Raw genomic sequence first — 19433 nt, forward strand, 5'->3', positions numbered from 1 at the left:
GAATTGAATCCCAATGCCCTAAACCTTGTCACACAAACACGCCTTACAGCTCGCCAGTCTGCACCCTCGGGAACAGCTCCACTATAAACATGGATGATAAAACCCTAGTTAAAATGAGCGGAAGTCAGGGCTGGTGCATTCATTGACTTAGCAGGTAAAGGCACTTGTCACCACGCTGATGGCCCAGCCTATGTTCAAGCCCCAGAACCTTTACGGTAAAAGGAGAGAGTCCACTCCCAAGGGTTGACCTCTGACCTTCATATGCATGTACTAAATTAATGAATAATAAAAAAATAATCAAAATGCTTTAAAAATGCTCAAAATCATTCAATTTATATTGCAATCAAAAGGGGCAGGAGGGTATGCTTATGATCCCAACAGCCAGAAGGGAAGCTGAGGCAGCAGGATAGCGAATGACAGGCCAGATATTCAGGCCCTGTTGGAAAAAGAAATCAGGGCTGGGAAAGCAGCTTTGTGGCAGACCATGTACTTAGCGTGCTTGAGGCTTGAGTTCAATCCAGAGCACCAAAAATAATGTTTCATTTATTATTATTATTATTATTATTATTATTATTATTATTATTATTATTATTATTTAGAATACAGAGGTAATAGGTTTCAACATGGCACCTTTATATATGTTATTATATGCTGTTCCCCTCCCCCATTACCAGAAGAATACTGTCTGCAGCCTTTGGACTGGACTTGAAAACCAAAGCACAATGGCTAATTTAAGGGAAAATAAAATTTAAATGGTCAAACTCTTAAAATGATAAGGAAAAGGGACTGGGAATGTAGCTCAGTGGGCAGAGCACTTGCCTAGCATGCACAAAGCCCCAGGCTCCATCTTGGTACTAAATCAAAACGGGCCTGGTGATACACACCTTTGACTTCATAAATTAGACAGAGGCAGGAAAACCAGAAGTTCAGGGTCATCCTCCATATATAGTGAGTTTGAAGTCAGCCTGGGACACATGACATCCTGTCTCAGAAAAAGTTAATATGAGAAGACAATACAACAGGAATGAAGTAATTCCAAAAATAACCGGTTCCAAGAGGGGCAGAACCAATTAACCACAGTGTCCAGAAGAGAACTGCAAATTAAAAACAAAAAAAAAAAAAAACAAAAAATCAAAAACCATGAGGTCATTTCTCACCTACCGGATCAGCTGAAATTAAAAACAGCATAACCCCTGCTGCTGGAGGGGAGACAGGAAAATAATACCCTCCGACACGGTTAAAATGTGAATGTCACTTCATTTTAGGCAAGCAATCTGGCAACATGTATCAGAACTTCAAATCTCTCTTTCCCTAGTGAAGTCACAATGGATAAAATATAGAGGCATGCATGCGTCCCCAGACACAAACAAGCACATACCTAATGCCATCCAGATGGGGTTCAAAACAGACAAAGCTCACAGACTTTGGTGGTTTGAAATAAGAACGTTCTCCTCTCCTCCCCCTTCCCTCCTCCTCTCCCCCTTCCCTCCCCTTCCCCTCCCTCCTCCCCTTCCCCTTCCTCCCTCCCTCCCCTCCCTTCTCCTTCCTTTTCCCTCTCCCTCCCCCTCCCCTCTCCCTCCCCTTCCCCTCCCTCCTCTCCCCTCCCTTCTCCTTCCTTTTCCTCTCTCCCTCTCCCCTCTCCCTCCCTCCCTCCCTCTCCTTTCCCCCCCCCTCTCCCTCTCCCTCTCCCTCTCCCTCTCCCTCTCCCTCTCCCTTTCTTGCCTGTTCATCAGGATGTAAAGCTCTCAGCATCTGCTCCAGCACCATGCCTGTCTGTTTCCTGCTGTGACACTCTGGAATTTTGAGCCCTGAATTTAATGCTTTCTTATATAAATAAGGATCACCTTGGGTTGAGGATTTAGCTCAGTGGTAGAGCGCTTGCCTAGCAAGTGCAAGGCCCTGGGTTCGGTCCCCAGCTCCGGGGGGGGGGGGAGGATCACCTTGGTTGTGGTGTCTCTTCACTGCAGTGGAACACAGTCTAAGACACACGTACAGGAGTTGTCCCCCTCCCTCCCGCCCCTGGGATTCTTTGGCTTTGGATGAGACTAGCAGGGGCCTCTATAGTGCTGGTAATGTTCTGTTTTATAACCTAAAGCTGTTACAGGGATGTGGATGTGTTCCCTTTATAATATTTATCAAGCTGTATGCTCATGATTTGTATAAAGTTCTACATGTATGACTATAGTTCAACAAAAATGTTTTTACTGTCCTTTGGGGTTTTTGTTTGTTTGCTTGCTTTTAAATTCTATTTTTATTTTTTGTGTATGAGTGTTTTACCTGTAGGAAACTATGCCACATGTGTGCACTGCCCAAGGAGACCAGAAGAGGGCATCATACTCCTGGAGCTGGAGTGACAGATGGTCTTAAACCATCCTGTGAAGTCTAGAAACTGAATACTGGCCCTCTGCAAGAGTAGCAAATACCCTTAACTACTAAGCCATCTTATCCAACCCCTCAAAATGTAAATGCTATGCTTTTCAGTCCTGGGAGATAGAACCCAGGCCTTAAATGTGCTGGGCAAGTACTGTATCACTAAGCTACATCCCAAACCTGTTAATAGAGATATTTAGGAATTTTTTTTTCTGGTTTCTCTAATAATCCTATTCCTGGGAAACTACCATAGAAATAAAAGCATCGACATATGGACAGTACCAGAAACATGCTTATTATAGCCTTGTAGCACTGACAAGACCTGGGAACCTAGATAATGCCCTAGGGGCTAGGCAATTATGAGGCCATTAAAAAAAAAATGAAGCAGGGCCAACTCTAGCTCAGATGTACAGCCCTTCCCTAGATGTTGGGTATAAGGCCCTGAATTAGAGTCTCAGACTGTAAAAATAAATAAAATAATAAAAAAAGGTGAATTAGTTAACCTATTCTACACAACTAAGGGGAATATTTATGTATTTATGTTAAAGAAAGAAAGCAAAATGCAGAAAATGTTTATGATAGCCCCCCAATAAAGATAATAATTCCTTCAAAAGATAAAAAAGGGAACCTGCCTGTGATTCGGCACATTTCTAATTCTGGCACTTGGGAGGTGGAGTCAGAAGAATCATGTTCAAGGTTATCCTGGGCTACATAGTTGCAGGTCAGTCTGGGTTTCATGAAACCTTGTTTCAGAAAAGATACAACAGAAACTAAGCCCTGTGTGCAGGCTCACAGAGTCAGGATGGCATAATTTGAATGGTAATTACTTTGGGGGTTGCAAGTGATTCTTCCTTTTGACAGTAAAAAGCTCCTGTGACTACTGTTTCTATGATCAAGGGAAAGAAAGCTGTTTTCCTCGCTGGGGAAAAGTATCGGCAGGTAGCAGTCTCTAGGATCTGATTTAATGAACACACAGGTCGATATTTAATTAACATATCAATTGTTGGCATGTCAACTGATGTTTTTCCAAATCCTTGAAGCTTTAAATTCTCCTAAGTACCCAAAGTGTCATCCGAAAACATTGCTTACAATTTCCCCTTTTAACAAAGCCCAGACTGGGAGAGGGTTAAAGAAAGTTTACAGAGTTTAGTCATCAAATGATTGAGTCACTACACCACCACCTCTGGGCATCCCTGGAACCGTTCTATCCTGCCTCTTGTCTCTAATTTGATTATTTGGTTGGTTGGGTTTGGTTTTTGTTTGTTTGTTTTTTGTTTTGTTTTGGTTTTTGTTCTTGTTTTTGTTTTTGAGACAGGGTTTCTCTGTGTAGCTCTGGCTGTCCTGGAACTCACTCTGTAGACCAGGCTGGCCTCTAACTCAGAGATCTGCCTGCCTCTGCCTCCCAAGTGCTGGGTTATATTTAAGGCGTTCACCACCATGCCTGGTTTGGTCTCTAAATTTTTTGGACTTTCTTTTTCTTTTGATATAATCTTTTTTTCCTAGACCTGTTGATTATGGTTTTAAAATTTTTCAACTTAATTTATATGATTTTTTTTCTGTGTATCTGTGTATGGAGGTGGGGTTGTATGGGCAGCTGTACATGCAGACCAGAGGCCTGTTTCTCAAGGGCTGACTACTTCATAATTTTAAGATGAACTCCAGGCTGGCTAGTCAGGGATCCCCAGAGATATACCCATCTATCTCCCCAGTGCTGGGTTTACAACGAAATACCACCACTCTAGGCTTTTAACATGGGTGCTGGGAATTGAACTTTGATCCTCACTGAGCCATCTTTTACAGTGTTTCCAAAAATCTTTACAACCCTATCATCCTTCCATTCCATGGCTGTATAAATCCTTTATGATCCCTTAGGCCTGTAGTCCTAGCACTCTGGAAGGGGAGGTGGGTAGTTCAGATGTTCAAGGTCATCCTCAGTAATGTTCTGAGTCCAAGGCTAGCCTTCGATACTCGAGAGGCTACGTCAAACAAACAAAGACAAACTTCGTTTGCACTTGGAAGGCAATGGTGGGAGGGTCAAGAATGAAAAGCTACTGTAGACAATAAATACTTTACCAAGTTGGTGAAAGTCCTAGCATGAAGCAGATCAGGCTGGGTAGCACAGCAAGACAACTGGGTGGATGGTCTTGCTTGTTTGTTTACTGAAAATGTGAAGCATTTCCTCCGTGGTTTTGTTGCCTCTAGTCACCTCGCACAGGCAGACACCTCTTCCTTCACCTTCTGCTGTCCGCCATGGTAAGTTGGGTTCAGGTGAGGCCCCGGGTGTGTTTAGTCCTTACTGGACACTGCTCTTGACCATGCCGGAAAGCAGTATGGTCCTCTGCGTGGGTTTTCTCAACGCCCCACCCCTCTAAGAGTTCCTGAGCTTTAAGGTGGGGGCCAAGGCTTCAAAAGCGAATAAGGCACATTCGCGGAGAAATTACCACCAGAGGCTTAACTTGTGCTGGGGAGGCACAACCAAAGATGTCATTGATGGTTAACAGGAGAGAGAATGGCATATGCTAAGGTCTGGTGGGTCTCCAAACATGGTCCCAGAGCAGCAGCAGCAGCAGCAGCAGTAGCAGCAGCGGAACTTGTTGAAAATTTTAATTCTCAGGTGTTCGAAACTCCAGGAGTGAGAACTGGCGCTGTTTTTTTAATCATCTTCCAGGAGATTCTGACGGAAGCTAGAAGTTGAGAACCACGACTCAGCAGAGGCCTGAGGATGCTTTGGATGAGAGGGGCAGAGTGGCAAGTCAATTTTGTGAAGAGTCGGTCAAGGGCCTATTCCTTGTCTTCAGGGATGTGGCCTTCAGGTTTTAGGCAGGGCATGTGGTACTCACACGCCTGAGAGTGCTAGCATTTCCCAGGGGTAGGGGCCAGCTGAGTGCCCCTCCCCCCATGCCCTGCGATACCAAAGCGGTCAGGCCGCAGGTCCTCCGCACCCCGGGACAATGCTTTTGCGACTAGGAGGTGGTTCTCCCACACTCTGACACGCATGGAGGTGTGGAAAGGACCCAGAGCACCAAGACTCAAACCTTGGAGACAGAAATGACCGGACCGCCCACTGCCCCACGCCCGGCCCACGAGAGGGTGGGGCCTAGGGCCCCGCCCTTCGCCCGCCCATCTGGGCGGAGTGTGGAGGGGCTCTGGGCCCCGCGCCTGTGCGCACGCCCGCGGCCGGTTTGCAGGGCCGGACGCGCGCCCCGCGTCCCGGGCAGGAAGATGGTGGCGAGCGCGCGGGTGCAGAAGCTGGTGCGGCGCTACAAGCTGGCGATCGCCACCGCGCTGGCCATCCTGCTGCTGCAGGGCCTGGTGGTGTGGAGCTTCAGCGGCCTGGAGGAGGACGAGCCGGGCGAGGTGCTCCGACGGCCGTGCGGGCGGGCAGGCGGGGCGCGGGGGCGCGCGGGGTCCTGGCGGGGCTGCGGGCGGCCCCGGCCAGGCAAGTGGGACACGGGCCGCGTGCGTGCAAGGCACAAGCAGCCTCCTGGAGCCCGGCCTCCGGTCCCCAACGCTCCCTTCACTGGAGGGCCTGGCTGGCTGCGTGAGGGAGCGGTGCGTGACCCGGAGGTCGAGGCGGTCGGCGAACTAGGGGGCGCGAAGGGTAGAGCGGGACATGGTGGGGTGGTCTCCGTCCCGGGGAACGATGAAGGTCAGGCTCGGGGATTGGGGCTGGGAGGAGCGACTGGGCCCCAGCCTGTTCGGAGGTGGGGAGCCTCAGGCCAAACTTTCTGAAGTTGGGAGGGGGCGGGGGTGTACGCGCTGTGGGCGGAGGAGTGGGGGCCGAGGGACCCGGGGCATCCCTGTTGAGCTGCGCCTGAGGAGTAGCGACTGGTGGTGAAGTGGAGCTCAAGGGGTGGAATTATGGCCTGTGACAAAGTGTATACAAGGGAATAGAGTGAACAGGAGTGACCCCAAGGGAAAAAACTGAAGTGTTCTCAAGGCGTGGCTTTCTCAGCCAGGAAGAACCCGAGTGGATCTTCAGGAGGGGATGGGAATGGAAGGTGAACTGTTGAGTTGGCCTCAGGACATCAAAGGAGGAGGGAGCCATCTCTGGCTCTGGGGTAATGGAGGAGCAGCTGTGAGCTCCAGACCCTGACCCCAGGGGTTTTCTTTCTCTTCACTGGTGCTTTCAGTTGCAGGCTCAGACACACCCTCCTGGTAGTGTGGTTAGGAGGGGTCCAGTGGGGTCTAAGTCTGTTCAGGAAAGGTGGGGAGAATTAGTCAAATCAAAGCCCTAAACCGTGGCCAGAGATCAGGGGTTCTTGCTTTTGGCCCCCTTGTCCCTGTCTCTCCAAGGCTTTGGGAGAGAGGCTCTCTTGTCACATCCTTTGGGCTTTACCTGGTAGGGTGAAGGCATGGAGCCAAGAAGCCTTCCCTTCCCTCACTTGCCCCAAAGTCTTGGTGTAGAGACCAGGAGAAGAGCTGCTCTTCCAGTGTCGGGGAGAATGGAGATGCTGAGGGGGTGGGGAGAGAAGAGACTTGGGACCATGACTCCAAAGGGAGCTGAGGATCGTCATGGAGAAGTTGGCTCTGTGACTTATGTAGGAAGTGAGCTTGTTCTTTGGGCAGCTGGGACATCTCAGCTGGGGTGGGCCACAGAAGAGCCCTCTGACTCCAGTCTGTGTGAGGGATCGGCTGGTGAGGACTCTGGGGAAGAACGAGTCAGAGAATCTGAGTCTTCTCCTAAGTACATGGCCCAGTGGCTGGTGGTTTGAATGGGTTGAGCCCCTGCTGCTCTGCCCACAGCCAGGGGTGAAGAACCAGAGAGAGGTGAGGGGATTTAGGGTCTTCCCCACCCATCTGGCTGAAGAGAGGGGAGAGAATTTGGAATCTTTCCACACCCAAACACACACACACACACACACACACACACACACACACACACACACACACACACACACACACACACCTGGCTGAAGCTGAGAAAGGAATCCTAGACCGGAATGGAGCTAGGTTCCTAGCGGCTAAAATGTGGAGTTCTGTCAGTCACCTTACCAGAGTGCAGTTGTGAAGCAGCACAGTGTAGTGCTTGCGGAGGTTCGCACACAAGTGAGACCACTCTCTTCGAGGCCTTGTCCTACTGCCTGGCCCTGTTATAAAGCTCACCACCTCCAGTCACCTCTCCCTTTTGGGGCAGTAGTAGCACTGATTTTGTCGGATGAAACAGTACTTGTGAACACTTGCAGGAATTCTCCATACCCACTAAGCTGTCAGGGCATAACACATTGTCTTGGTCGTGCACGGTCATGCACGGTCGTGCACCCTGGGACATACATTCATTCAGTCAATCAGTCAGCACACGGCTAAGTTCTTGCCTTTCAGGCACTGAGCTCGGATTGGGAATACAGAAATAAAGAAGAGATGAGGTCCTGGCCTACAGGGCAGACAGTCTGCTGGGAGAGACAGACAGAGAAAGAAAGCTAGAATAACAAGGGGGCCGGCTCAGAGCAGGAGGCTGGGAAAGGCTTCCTTCAGGAAGAGGTGGGCAGGAGTGTTTGAGCAGAAGGTTCTCAGGAGAGTGGGCTGAGCTGGGGATAGAGGGTGAGGCACTCTCCCCAGCGATGCCTCCATCCTGTATGGTCAAGAGACCACAGTAAGGGACTTGAGCGGGTTTTATTATAAGTGCAGTGGGAAAGCTCCCCAGCAGGAGCCAATGTGCATTTAAGGAAAGCACTTTGGCCTGTGGAGGGGTGAGAGTGGATACCTGCGATGATCACTAACCCCCAAAGAGCCACTTGATGGTATTCAGAGCTCTCTCAAACAGCTTTTCACCGATTGTTTTGAATGCAATCTAAAAAGTCCAGGGTGGGGGTGGTGGGGCGGGGTGTGTGTGCAAGCAATTCTTGTGTTCACTGTCTTCATGGCTCAGTGAGGATTCAAGGATTCTCAGACTCAGAAAGTGGCAGAGGACTTTATGTGTTTCCTTGCCAGGGAGGAGGGGGCCTCTGAGGCTAGAATTCATCCAGCCAGAGGACCACCCTGATCTCAGAGGCCATTAAGGGCAGCCTGTCAAGAGACATAGCCTGAGGCTCTGGGACCTTCCTGAGAGGGGTTGTGGGGAAGGGGCTGGCTGCCCATCAGGGCCTTTCTGTTTCCTCAATGCTGCTGTCTGGTCCCTAGCCTCCTCTGGGATTGTCCTTCTCAGGGTCAGCCAGCTCCCTGCTGCAGTGCGGGGCACCAACGTGGCTATTCCCTCCCACATCCTGTGCCCCACCACAGCCAGCCTGGCTCTGTGCCCTCTTGCCCTACAGTCCTGACCAGCTTCCTGATACACTGGTATAGGCTTTGAGCCCTAGAACTCAAACCTCTTTGCCATCAGTACCCTCCTAGTCTTGGGAATGTCTTCCTACGCTTGCTGTGGACTGGGTCACATGCCACTGCTCTGTAGGTTGGCCAGCCGAGGGTGCCCTCCCCAACATGGGCATGGAACAGAGTCTCCTGACTACTCTCCAGTGTCTCAGATAAGGAAGGACACCCCTACTCTTATTGGCTACCCTCAGAAGACATCAGAGAGCCATCTGGGTGCTGAACAAGGAGCCTGTGTACTGAGGAGAAGGATAGGGCTATTGACTGAAGGTGACTCCCGCATTCCCCCCATGTTCCTATGGAAAAGGCAGGGGGAGCCTAACACTGGACCTCACTGGGAGTCCACCATGTTTGACAGCCTGAATCTTAGCCTCACGTTGACTATTTTCCTTGGATAATGAAAAGGACGGCAACCTTTGTGAACACCATGCTTACACCAAGACATTCATTGGAACAGTCATTCATTGGAAGTTAGTCAACTTGAGTGTTTATTTGTGACACACTTCTGGACTCGAGCAAACTAACTAAGCCCCCTGGGGTTGTTTACAGCCATGTGAGGGACAGACAAAAGGGCATGAAATCAATAATGTTAGGATGGCGGAAGAGACCATCACATTTTTTAAGAGAATTTTTTATCGTTGCTTTATGTGTGTGTATATGTACATGTATGTGTACATGTATGTGTGTGGGTGCACTTGTGCCTTGGCATACATATGGAGGTCAGAGGGTAGTTTGTGGGAGTTATTTCTCTCCTTTGTTGGGAGCCCTAGAGATCAAATGCAGGTTGTCAGACTTGGCCGTAGGTGGATTTACCTGTTGGGCCTTCTTGTTGGCCCAAGAGCATCATATTTCGGTGGGGAAAGTAAAACAGGATGGGGAAGGGCCAGAGTTTTCAGGGCAGGCCTTGCCGAGAAACACCACCTGAGCAAAGAATTGAAGAGGCAAGGGATGAGCTTTGAGGTGTCCCAGGAGGGAAAGCACAGCCAGTTCTGAACTTGAGCCAGGCATGTAGATGGAGCGGAAAGGCACCGCATAGGCCATGGCCACACGGTAAAGACGAGGCAAAGGGATCCATGGGGAGTGGAGAAGGAGGCCTAAGAGGAGGGGCCACTGGCTAGGTCTGGTCATGGGGATGTAAGTTCTAAAAGGAGGGGTCGGAGAGATGGCTCAGCAGTTAAGAACACCTGGCTGCTTCCAGAGGTCTGGGGTTCAATTCCCAGCAACCACAATGGCAGCTCACAGCTGAGTGTATCTCCAGTCCCAGGGGAATCTGATGTCCGCTCCTGGTCTCCGCTATGCATTGTACATATGTGGTGCACAGACATACATGCAGGCAAAACATGCATGAACATAAAATAACAATAAACGAGGTATTTAAAGTCGTTCTGAAAGGAACTCTGGTGGCTGTGATGAGAAGAGACGGAAAGGGACAAGAACATAAAAGCCAAGGGCGTCAGGGGATCCAGGCTGAGGGCAGTGGGGAGAGAGTGGAACTCTGTATTTTCGTGTATTTATCATGGCTTGGATGTGGAGTATAAGGAGAAGTTGGCTGCAGGCTGGGGCTCAGTAGTGGAGCGCTTATGGGCTCTTCTTCTCAGGGCCACCTGTCTCCTCCGAAGGAAAAATCAGAATCCCAGTGCGTTTGGCTTGAGTCAACAAAAGGTTGCCATTTACTGAGATGTGAAGACTGGAGGAGTGGTAGGGGTGGGAAGGGTAGTGGTAGCCCTTTGCACTTGGAGTTCTGAAGTCTTTAAGGTCCCAAGGGATGGCCAGCAGGTTGCTTGTCCCATGCCTGAAGGTGCAAGGGAGCTTTCCAGATCAGCAGTGTAAGTCTGGGCTGTGAATCATGGAGGGGTAGTGTGCAGAAAGTGAGACTGGATGAACCTAGCAGGGTGTGGGGCTGGAGTGTAAGGCCAGGCCCCAGCATCTGCCCTGGGAGGCAGGAGGCTGATGAGTGCCAGCAGATGGGGCGGACCCGGGTACCTTCTGCAAGCCAGGCAGGAAGGGTGCGTATAGAGAGGTTGCATCACTCGAGGAAGGCCTGTGTCTGTTGGTGTTGGCAGGAAGAACAAGGGCAAGAGTTCTGGCAGAGAGGCAGCACAGTGACAGGGGATGGCGAAAGGGAAAGGGGCAACCAGGGAGGTGGCCTCTCTGGTTACAGTCTCACAGTCAATGTCCCATTTGAGGCTTGCCGCTCTCACAGCTGGGGGACTATGCCCACAGATGGTCAGTGAGTGGCTGCCGGTGAGGTAGCAGAGCTGGTCAGAGCACTCAGAGAACACCCCTTGCCTCTTTCCCTTCACACGCACAGGCATCAATCCCATGTCCCCTCATGTGCCAGCTACTCATGCTGTTATATCCCGAGGAGATGGTCTGACATGGCTTTTCAGTTCACTGCCTTCTTCAGGAACATCCAGAGTCTCAGAGCTCAGTGTACCCCGCTTTGGGGCAAACAAAATGACTGTCTACCAGGGAACTCGAGCTAAGCAGGGAATATGGAGGAGGGTAAGGAGCTAGACAGGTCATTTGGGGCAGCAGGGAACATGGAGGATTTCTGGGTTCCGTTGAGAGATACTGTCACACATGCAGAGGTTGGCAGCCCCCCAGCTGTGGACCTACAGCCAGACCCCAGGTTTCTAGCCAGGGATTGATTGCTGTAGTGATGCCTGACCAAGGCAGTCCTGGTGAGGAGAGCCCATTGAGTTGGCCACACATCTGCTTTCTGGAGCTGTGGAGCCTCCTACCCCTCTTTGAGCTTATCAGATTGTCTTTTTGCCTGAAGACTTCCTCTGCCAGCTTCTCCCCTTATTATTCTCAGGGTACTTTCAGCAAAACACCATGCCTCAGCTTCCTGGGAGACCTAGCCATTATTAGGGTCTCGGGTTTCATTTCTACTCCTTCCTCCTGAGCTGCTTCCCTGGTGTAGCCTCAGTATTCTTACATGAAAGGCTTTAGTGCAAACATCTAAATGCTATAAATGCAGGTGGAGGTTAATGCTGTGTCCTCCCAGCCAGCCCCTTGTAGGAGGCTTGGTTGGGTTTCATCGAGTGTGCTCCTGGGTCCTCTGCAAGGTCCATCTACTCTTCTCTTAGGGAAAGCACAGCCCTGTGTTTTAAAACATGGTGAGCAAGAAAGTGGTAGGAGCCCGGAGCAGGGAACCGAAGTACAGAGCCATGTGGTCTGAAATCTGGAGGGACATGTGAGGTGCCATGGGGTGAGATGGAGAGGAGGAGCTTCCTCAGCCAGCTGGCCCTGGCATGTCTCTGTGCAGTTATTGAGTGAGCCGGACTTCTCTAGGTAAAGGGTAGAAAGGAGCTCCCAGAGTTCAAGGTAACTTGGCCAAGATGGAACTTGAGCTAGGGAAAGAGGTGACTGACTGTGATCTGCTTGTCTTTTACAGAAAGGAAGGCAGAGAAAGCCACGGCCGCTAGACCCTGGCGAGGGTTCCAAGGACACCGACAGCTCTGCGGGGCGTAGGGGCAGTGCTGGGAGAAGGCACGGACGGTGGCGGGGCCGCGCCGAGAGCCCAGGTGTGCCTGTGGCCAAGGTGGTGCGGGCAGTAACCAGTCGGCAGAGAGCCAGCCGACGGGTGCCCCCTGCCCCACCTCCAGAGGCACCAGGCCGCCAGAACCTGAGTGGAGCAGCAGCCGGGGAAGCACTGATAGGTGCCGCCGGCTTCCCACAACATGGAGACACAGGGAGTGTGGAGGGTGCCCCTCAGCCCACGGATAACAGCTTCACTCCGAAGTGTGAGATTGTGGGCAAGGACGCACTGTCAGCACTGGCCCGGGCCAGCACCAAGCATTGTCAACAAGAGATCGCTAATGTAGTGTGCCTGCACCAAGCTGGGAACCTAATGCCCAAGTCTGTGCCCCGGCACTGCCAGCTGGCTGGTAAGGGACTAGGGTACTCAGGCCCTTTCCAGGAATGGATGGGAGGTAATGTGGCCCAGATCTTCATGCTCCTTTCCCGGAAGGAAGGTCCTCCTTGTCCAAAGCTGTGTTATATGTACCGGTTGGCAGAGGAGGAGCTGGGACTGGGCTCTGAGTCTAGACTCCTATTAGGAGGCAAGCAGGATCCTTTCTTCTTCTCACTTAGTGCCCCTGTCCTCCCCTCAGGCAAGGTGAGCCCTGGCATCCAGTGGGAAGAGGTCCGGGCCCAGCAGCCTGTGAGTGGCCCTCCGGTACGCATCGCCTACATGCTGGTGGTTCACGGCCGCGCTGTGCGTCAGCTGAAGCGGCTTCTGAAGGCCGTCTACCACGAGGAGCACTTCTTTTATATTCATGTAGACAAGGTACTGTGAGCTGGGGAGACCTACGGCTCCGGGTAGACAGAGCAGAGACTCTGACGGTTGTAGGCAGGTAGCCTAGAATGTTGCCTAGATACCTAGAGCAAGGCAGGATGAGGTCCAGCATGGTCAAGCAGAGGATGGCATGGCCTATCAGGGGCTGGAGTCCTGCCACTTGTATCTCCCTTCTGTGTCTCCTGTGTTCAGCCCTTACATGGGGGGAAGGGGGACTGTAACCATGGTGCCCAGCCATCTACAGAGCATCCCTTCTCCCTTAGCGTTCCAACTACCTGTACCGGGAGGTGGTAGAGCTGGCCCAGCACTACGACAATGTACGGGTAACACCTTGGCGCATGGTCACCATCTGGGGTGGGGCTAGCCTTCTGAGGATGTACCTGCGGAGCATGAAGGACCTTCTGGAGATTCCTGGCTGGACCTGGGACTTCTTCATCAACCTGAGCGCTACTGACTATCCAACCAGGTGTGAGGATGGGTGGGAATGGAGTCCCATCTGTGACATCTGGGTTGGTGGGTCCATTCTGCCTGCCAAGTGTCAGTGTCATTCTAAGGTCTCCACAGCCCAGATATGGTCTCTTGGCCTCAGGCATGAGTTGGTAAAGGGTGGTCTGATGACTGGGAAAAAGAAATGGGTTGGGGGATAAGGGGGGCTAGAGAGATGGCTCAGTGGTTAAGAGCACTGGCTGCTCTTCCAGAGGTCCTGAGTTCAATTCCCAGCACCCACATGATATTTCATAACTGTCTCTAACTCTAGTTCCAGGGGATCTGACACCCTCACCCAGACAGACATGTAGGCAAAATACCAATGCACATAAATAAAAATAAATGATTAAAAACAACAACAGCAAAGAAAAAAAAAAGGTAACAAGAAAGCAGGGATTGGGGATTTAGCTCAGCGGTAGAGCGCTTGCCTAGCAAGCGCAAGGCCCTGGGTTCTGTCCCCAGCTCCGAAAGAAAAAAGAAAAAAAAAAAAAAAGTAAAAAACAACAACAGTAGAAATGAGGAGGAAGAACCAGAGGCTTACGCTGGAGTAGTAGGTCAGTAGCACAGGTAGTGGAAGAATGCATCTTCTTTGGGCCCCTCAGGTACCATCACCCAAGAACATCGACAAGGGCCAGGCACATGGTCTAATAGTTTCTGCATGAAAGGAAGGTCTAAGAAGCGAAGGTCATTCGTGCTAGAGGGCATCTGCTCTGGGACAGGCCTGAGCACCTACTGTACACATCCCTTTCCCTCCTCACCAGGACGAATGAGGAGCTGGTAGCGTTCTTATCCAAGAACCGGGACAAGAATTTCCTCAAGTCCCACGGGCGAGACAATTCCAGGTGAGAGATGGGGAACGAGGCTCTGGTGTCTCGCACAGTGCCTCCCACACAGGGGCACCCGGTGGCCCCAGCTTGGGTTATAAAACCCTTAAACCAACCATAGATGAAGGCATACTGGTTGCCAGGGAGAAAGAAGGCTCAGGCTCCATTCTGTGGGACCTTCCGTCATGGCCTTTCTGCCTCCCTCAGGTTCATCAAGAAGCAAGGCCTGGACCGGCTTTTCCATGAGTGTGATTCCCACATGTGGCGCCTGGGTGAACGGCAGATCCCGGCAGGCATCGTGGTGGATGGTGGCTCTGACTGGTTCGTGCTGACACGCAGCTTTGTGGAGTATGTGGTGTATACAGAGGATCCTCTGGTGGCCCAGCTTCGCCAGTTCTATACATACACGTTGCTTCCAGCCGAGGTAGGTGACCAGGGAGGCACAGATGCCAGGGAGGGCACTGCTTGAGTAGCCCGTGGTTCACCCTTCACCCTCTCCTGCCACCTGCAGTCCTTCTTCCACACAGTGCTGGAGAACAGCCCGGCCTGTGAGAGCCTAGTGGACAACAACCTGCGGGTTACCAACTGGAACCGGAAGCTGGGCTGCAAGTGCCAGTACAAACACATCGTGGACTGGTGTGGCTGCTCCCCCAACGACTTCAAGCCACAGGACTTCCTGCGGCTTCAGGTGCTCTCCATTGGCTCCAAGAAGCCTGCGCTCCAGCCGTTTTCCCACAAACTTTCAGGGTCAGAAAGGCAGGGTGGGTTCCTACCTGGAGCAGCCCCTGGTGTCTGGGCAGCAGCAGCGGGTGGCAAAGGCGAGGAGACCAGTCTAGACGGTGCTGAGAAGGGCAGCTTCTGCTGTGTTCTGGGGTCTGCAGGGCCCTTTATCTTCTTTGCCTCATCCTCCCCAGCAAGTCTCCAGACCCACCTTCTTTGCCCGGAAGTTCGAGTCGACTGTGAACCAGGAAGTCCTGGAAATTCTGGACTTCCACCTGTATGGCAGCTACCCACCCGGCACCCCAGCCCTCAAGGCCTACTGGGAGAACATCTACGACGTGGCCGATGGCCCTAGTGGACTCAGCGATGTCCTACTCACCGCTTACACAGCCTTTGCCCGTATCAGTCTGCGTCATGCTGCCACTGCTGTTTCCCCACTGGCCACTGCAGTCTGCAGGTAAGACTCCCCGCCTCTTCTGACATATGATAGGCTCTTAGAGAATGGTGCTTTAATGAGGGGGAGCAAATCAGAGACAGCCCCTACCCAGAGTGAATTCTCAGTCTAAGCCAGAAAAAAAAATTTTAGGGGGTGAAGAAGGCTAGAGCCAGGACCATGTGGGGTGTGAGACTTGGGGCCAAAGGAATGCCTGGGGCTCCCCAGCGCCCCTCCCTGGGACTCCAGGTGGTAGTGGGTGTGCTGATGGTATCTCCATTTCTCCCTGCCGAAACCTTTCTAGGTTTGAGCCCAGGGGGTTGCCGTCCAGCGTGCACCTGTATTTCTATGACGACCATTTCCAGGGCTACCTGGTGACGCAGGCAGTGCAGCCCTCAGCCCAGGGGCCAGCAGAGACACTTGAGATGTGGCTGATGCCCCAGAGGTTGCTGAAGCTGTTGGGGCACAGTGACCAGGCCAGCCGGCTCCAGAGTCTGGAGGTGGGACAGGTCCTCCCCCTTGCTTTCTCCTGACCCCCAGCAAGACGCAGGGAGTGGGAAGAGAGGGACAGACACCAAGGGAGGGGTAAGGACTCCATCAGACCTTTATGGGCTGGGCTCTCTGGGCTCTGCTTTGCCAGTAACAGCAACTTTGGCGATGTCGCCTTTGCTACCCTTGCGGGCACACACCGAGGGGCCCTTCCCGATATACAGGGAGTAGGCACGGAGCTGTCAGTTCTAATCTAAAGTGCAAAGATTGCTGGGGCTTGGATAGTCCAGTTGAGCTTGGGGTGTCCTTTCCTAGAGGTTCTGGCATTGTGGGGGGTGGTCTGCCTTTATGGGCCCCACCGTTACAGAACAGTTCAGGGGGCAGCCTGGACTAACCCTCAGAGCTGGGAGAGGCGTTTCAGTTCCAAGATAGGGAAACTGAGGCCCTGAAAGGAGCAGTGACTGACTCGAGGTTACCCCATGAGAGGCGGCCTCAGAGCAGAGAGAAGGACTTCTCCCGGCTTCTGCCCAGCTACCTCCCTCCCTACAGGTTGGCACTGAGTGGGACCCCAAAGAACGACTCTTCCGGAACTTTGGGGGCCTGTTGGGACCACTGGATGAACCTGTGGCCATGCAGCGCTGGGCCCGGGGCCCCAACCTCACAGCCACTGTGGTCTGGATTGACCCCACCTATGTTGTGGCCACATCCTATGACATCACGGTAGATGCGGACACTGAAGTCACGCAGTACAAGCCCCCACTGAGCCTGCCACTGCGGCCAGGAGCCTGGACTGTTCGATTGCTTCAGTTCTGGGAGCCCCTGGGTGAGACCCGCTTCCTCGTGCTGCCATTGACCTTCAACCGCAAACTACCTCTCAGGAAAGGTAAGGAGGAGCGCCCCAACAGTGCCCCGGGCCTGAATAGAGCGGGGTATTTCAGGGGGCTGACGCCAGGGCTGAGAGGGGAGAGGGGAGCCTGGGAGTGAGGCCAACTACAGTTTGAAATGTGGCTCTGCCCTATAACTGGGCCTTGAACTTGGGGCATCACTCAGCCTTTGCACTTGTCAAGTCAGGGCAGCCTAACTATGGGGACCCGTGGGTGACTGAGCAAAACCAGGAAAGGCCCAGGTCTCACTGGGGACCAGGGGTGCTGCATTCTTCTAAGGCATCTTGTCCTTTATCCTGTCCTGTCTCCTTACATACGCTCTCAGTACAACAGAGCCAGACTGGGGCCTCGAGACCCTCACGTCCCACGTAGCTCCGGATGTAGATTCACATGGCCCTCTGGTGATCTGGCTGAGGCTAAGGGGACCGACCGGCCATGGAGATGCCTGCAGGGGTTACCTCGATGGGATAAGTGCTGGCTAAGAGTGACGATGAGGTGTCCCATGGGTAGCTGTCCCTTTCCCCATGCACCCCTATCATGGTAGGGGAAGAAGGTAGGGAAGAGCAGAAGTAGCCCAAAGAGATAAGGATGAGGAGCAGGGCAGGCAAGCCACTTCCCCATCGGATGACGGAAACAGCAGTCTGGCTAGTCTGAGCAGACGCAGGCAGGCCTGGGACTAGACCGCAGAGGGCAAAGGTCACACACACATATTCTAAGCCAAGGGACAAGGTTGGCACATTCTGCAAGGATAGAGTGGAGCTGGCCAGCCCAGTGTAGAGAACAGGCTGCCAAGAGGTCTGGGAGCTGCCAGAGGTCAAGGGGTGTGGATGACACTACCAGAGGGTACCTTACTTTCTAAAGTACCTTGTTCACCACAATTCTAAGGTTTGGGGGGTGAGGGTGGGGAATTAGCCTGGGTTCTTCGCTCAGCTTAAAAAAAATCCTGAAGTTGGGAATTTAGGAATGATACTTTCTAATTCTGCTTGCTTATTTACTGAGACCGTCTTACGGTGGAGCCCAGGTTACCTACCTAAGACTCACTGTCTAGCCTATTCTAGCTTTGAACTCTCGGCAATCCTCTTGCCACCATCTCCAGTTTGTTAGAGTTACAGGTGTGAGTCACCACGCCAGCTACCGCTTGGGTTTTATACAACTGGTGATTTTATAGGCACAGAAAATTCCTTGGATTAGCCATAGTCAGCTCTGTGCGATGAGAACCCATGGTGAAGTTAGGGTGGGAACTGCTATGCCCAGCTATGCCCAGCCCTGACTCCTATAGACTGGTCCCCATGGGACTGAGGGACACACTTAACTGCTTGTTCTGTACCCCTAGATGATGCCAGCTGGCTGCATGCGGGACCACCCCACAACGAATACATGGAACAGAGTTTCCAGGGTCTAAGTGGCATCCTGAATCTGCCTCAGCCAGAGGCCGTGGAGGAGGCTGCCCGGCGGCACACAGAGCTCACGGGTCCTGCACTTGAGGCCTGGACGGATGGGGAACTGAGCAGTTTCTGGTCTGTTGCAGGATTGTGTGCCGTAGGGCCTTCTTCTTGTCCCTCCCTGGAGCTCTGCAGACTGACCAGCTGGAGCTCTCTGTCTCCTGACCCCAAGTCAGAGCTGGGGCCTGTCAAAGCTGACGGGCGACTCAGGTAGCAGGACCCCAGCCAGCACAACCCGGAGGAGCCGGGGAATTGCACCTTACAGACAATGAAGGGACGTCTCTCCCACAGACCAGAACCAGAGGCCCAGGCAGTATGCCCATTTGAGCCATCAGGACCCTATACTGAGGGCAGGGAAGGTGGGTGCAGTACTCCCTACTGCTGACGGATCTACAAGAGACCAGTGGTCCACCGGAACCATGAGGAGGCTCTTCCTCTGCTCCTCGCTAGTTTATACTTTTTTAATAATTAAAATGAGTGGCAGAGGGAGGAAGATGTGCAATAGGGCTCAGAGCCCCAGGATGTAGGCCATGGCCATGGGGAGCACCACGGAGAGTATCTGCTACTGCTCTGGGGAGGCATGGTCTGCCTCACCCTCCAGAGCCTCCGTCCCCAGCCTGGGCCTGAGCTGCTCACAGCTGAGGCTCTTAAGAGGCCCAGGGGCCTCCCAGGCTCTGAGGCCCGGAGGACAGGTGATCTAGGGGGGCTACTGTGGAGCTGGACTTTAGTGAGACAGCCTCTCCTCTGGTAGCCAGGGAGCCCTAGAACAGTGGTGGGGCTGTCTGTCAGGCTTTCCTAGGAAATGGACGACATCAGGCCCTGCTGAGATCCATGAAGTTTCCCCACTGGAGGAGGGAGCCCCACTGGCAGCACAGGAAGACTGTCAGAGCGCTCAGAAGAGTCGCGTTGTGCCTGAAGCTCAGTGTGAAGTCTGAAATATGCAACAGAGGAAATATATCTCTATCTCTCCAAGCTGAATGTCCTCGTTTGCTTTCTACTGTTATGATAAAAACCGTGACTAAAAGCACGAGCAGGAAAGGGTCTTTACATCTTACAGCCTATGGTCCATCATAAAGGGAGGCCAGGGCAGGGACTTGGGAGGCAGGCACTGAACACAGGCCATGGTTAATGCTTTTGGCTTGCTCCCCAGGCTCATGTTGTGGGACCCTCCCACAA

At 52.5% G+C, this 19433-nt stretch overlaps 1 protein-coding gene across 1 annotated transcript; it reads left to right on the plus strand.

Moving 5' to 3' along the window:
- The first annotated feature begins 5512 nt into the window (after positions 1–5512).
- Xylt2 (xylosyltransferase 2) lies at positions 5513–19235 on the plus strand. The gene is made up of 11 exons (XM_032912734.1): positions 5513–5727; positions 12077–12569; positions 12795–12970; positions 13243–13445; positions 14227–14307; positions 14497–14713; positions 14801–14977; positions 15204–15466; positions 15747–15942; positions 16481–16814; positions 18149–19235. The coding sequence occupies exons 1-11, from the start codon at positions 5593–5595 to the stop codon at positions 18469–18471; spliced, it is 2598 nt and encodes an 865-aa protein (XP_032768625.1). The 5' UTR covers positions 5513–5592; the 3' UTR covers positions 18472–19235.
- Positions 19236–19433: the final 198 nt, after the last annotated feature.

Source organism: Rattus rattus, chromosome 9 (assembly GCF_011064425.1).
Source record: "Rattus rattus isolate New Zealand chromosome 9, Rrattus_CSIRO_v1, whole genome shotgun sequence".
NCBI classification, from domain to species: Eukaryota; Metazoa; Chordata; class Mammalia; order Rodentia; family Muridae; genus Rattus; species Rattus rattus.

What these genes read in the sequence shown, in the direction of transcription:
- Xylt2 (XM_032912734.1), top strand. Translation starts at nt 5,593, where the DNA reads ATGGTGGCGAGCGCGCGGGTGCAGAAGCTGGTGCGGCGCTACAAGCTG. An exon ending in CACGGGCGAGACAATTCCAG is followed by an intron (nt 14,308 to 14,496) that starts GTGAGAGATGGG and finishes TGCCTCCCTCAG; the next exon opens with GTTCATCAAGAAGCAAGGCC. An exon ending in CTGGCCACTGCAGTCTGCAG is followed by an intron (nt 15,467 to 15,746) that starts GTAAGACTCCCC and finishes AAACCTTTCTAG; the next exon opens with GTTTGAGCCCAGGGGGTTGC.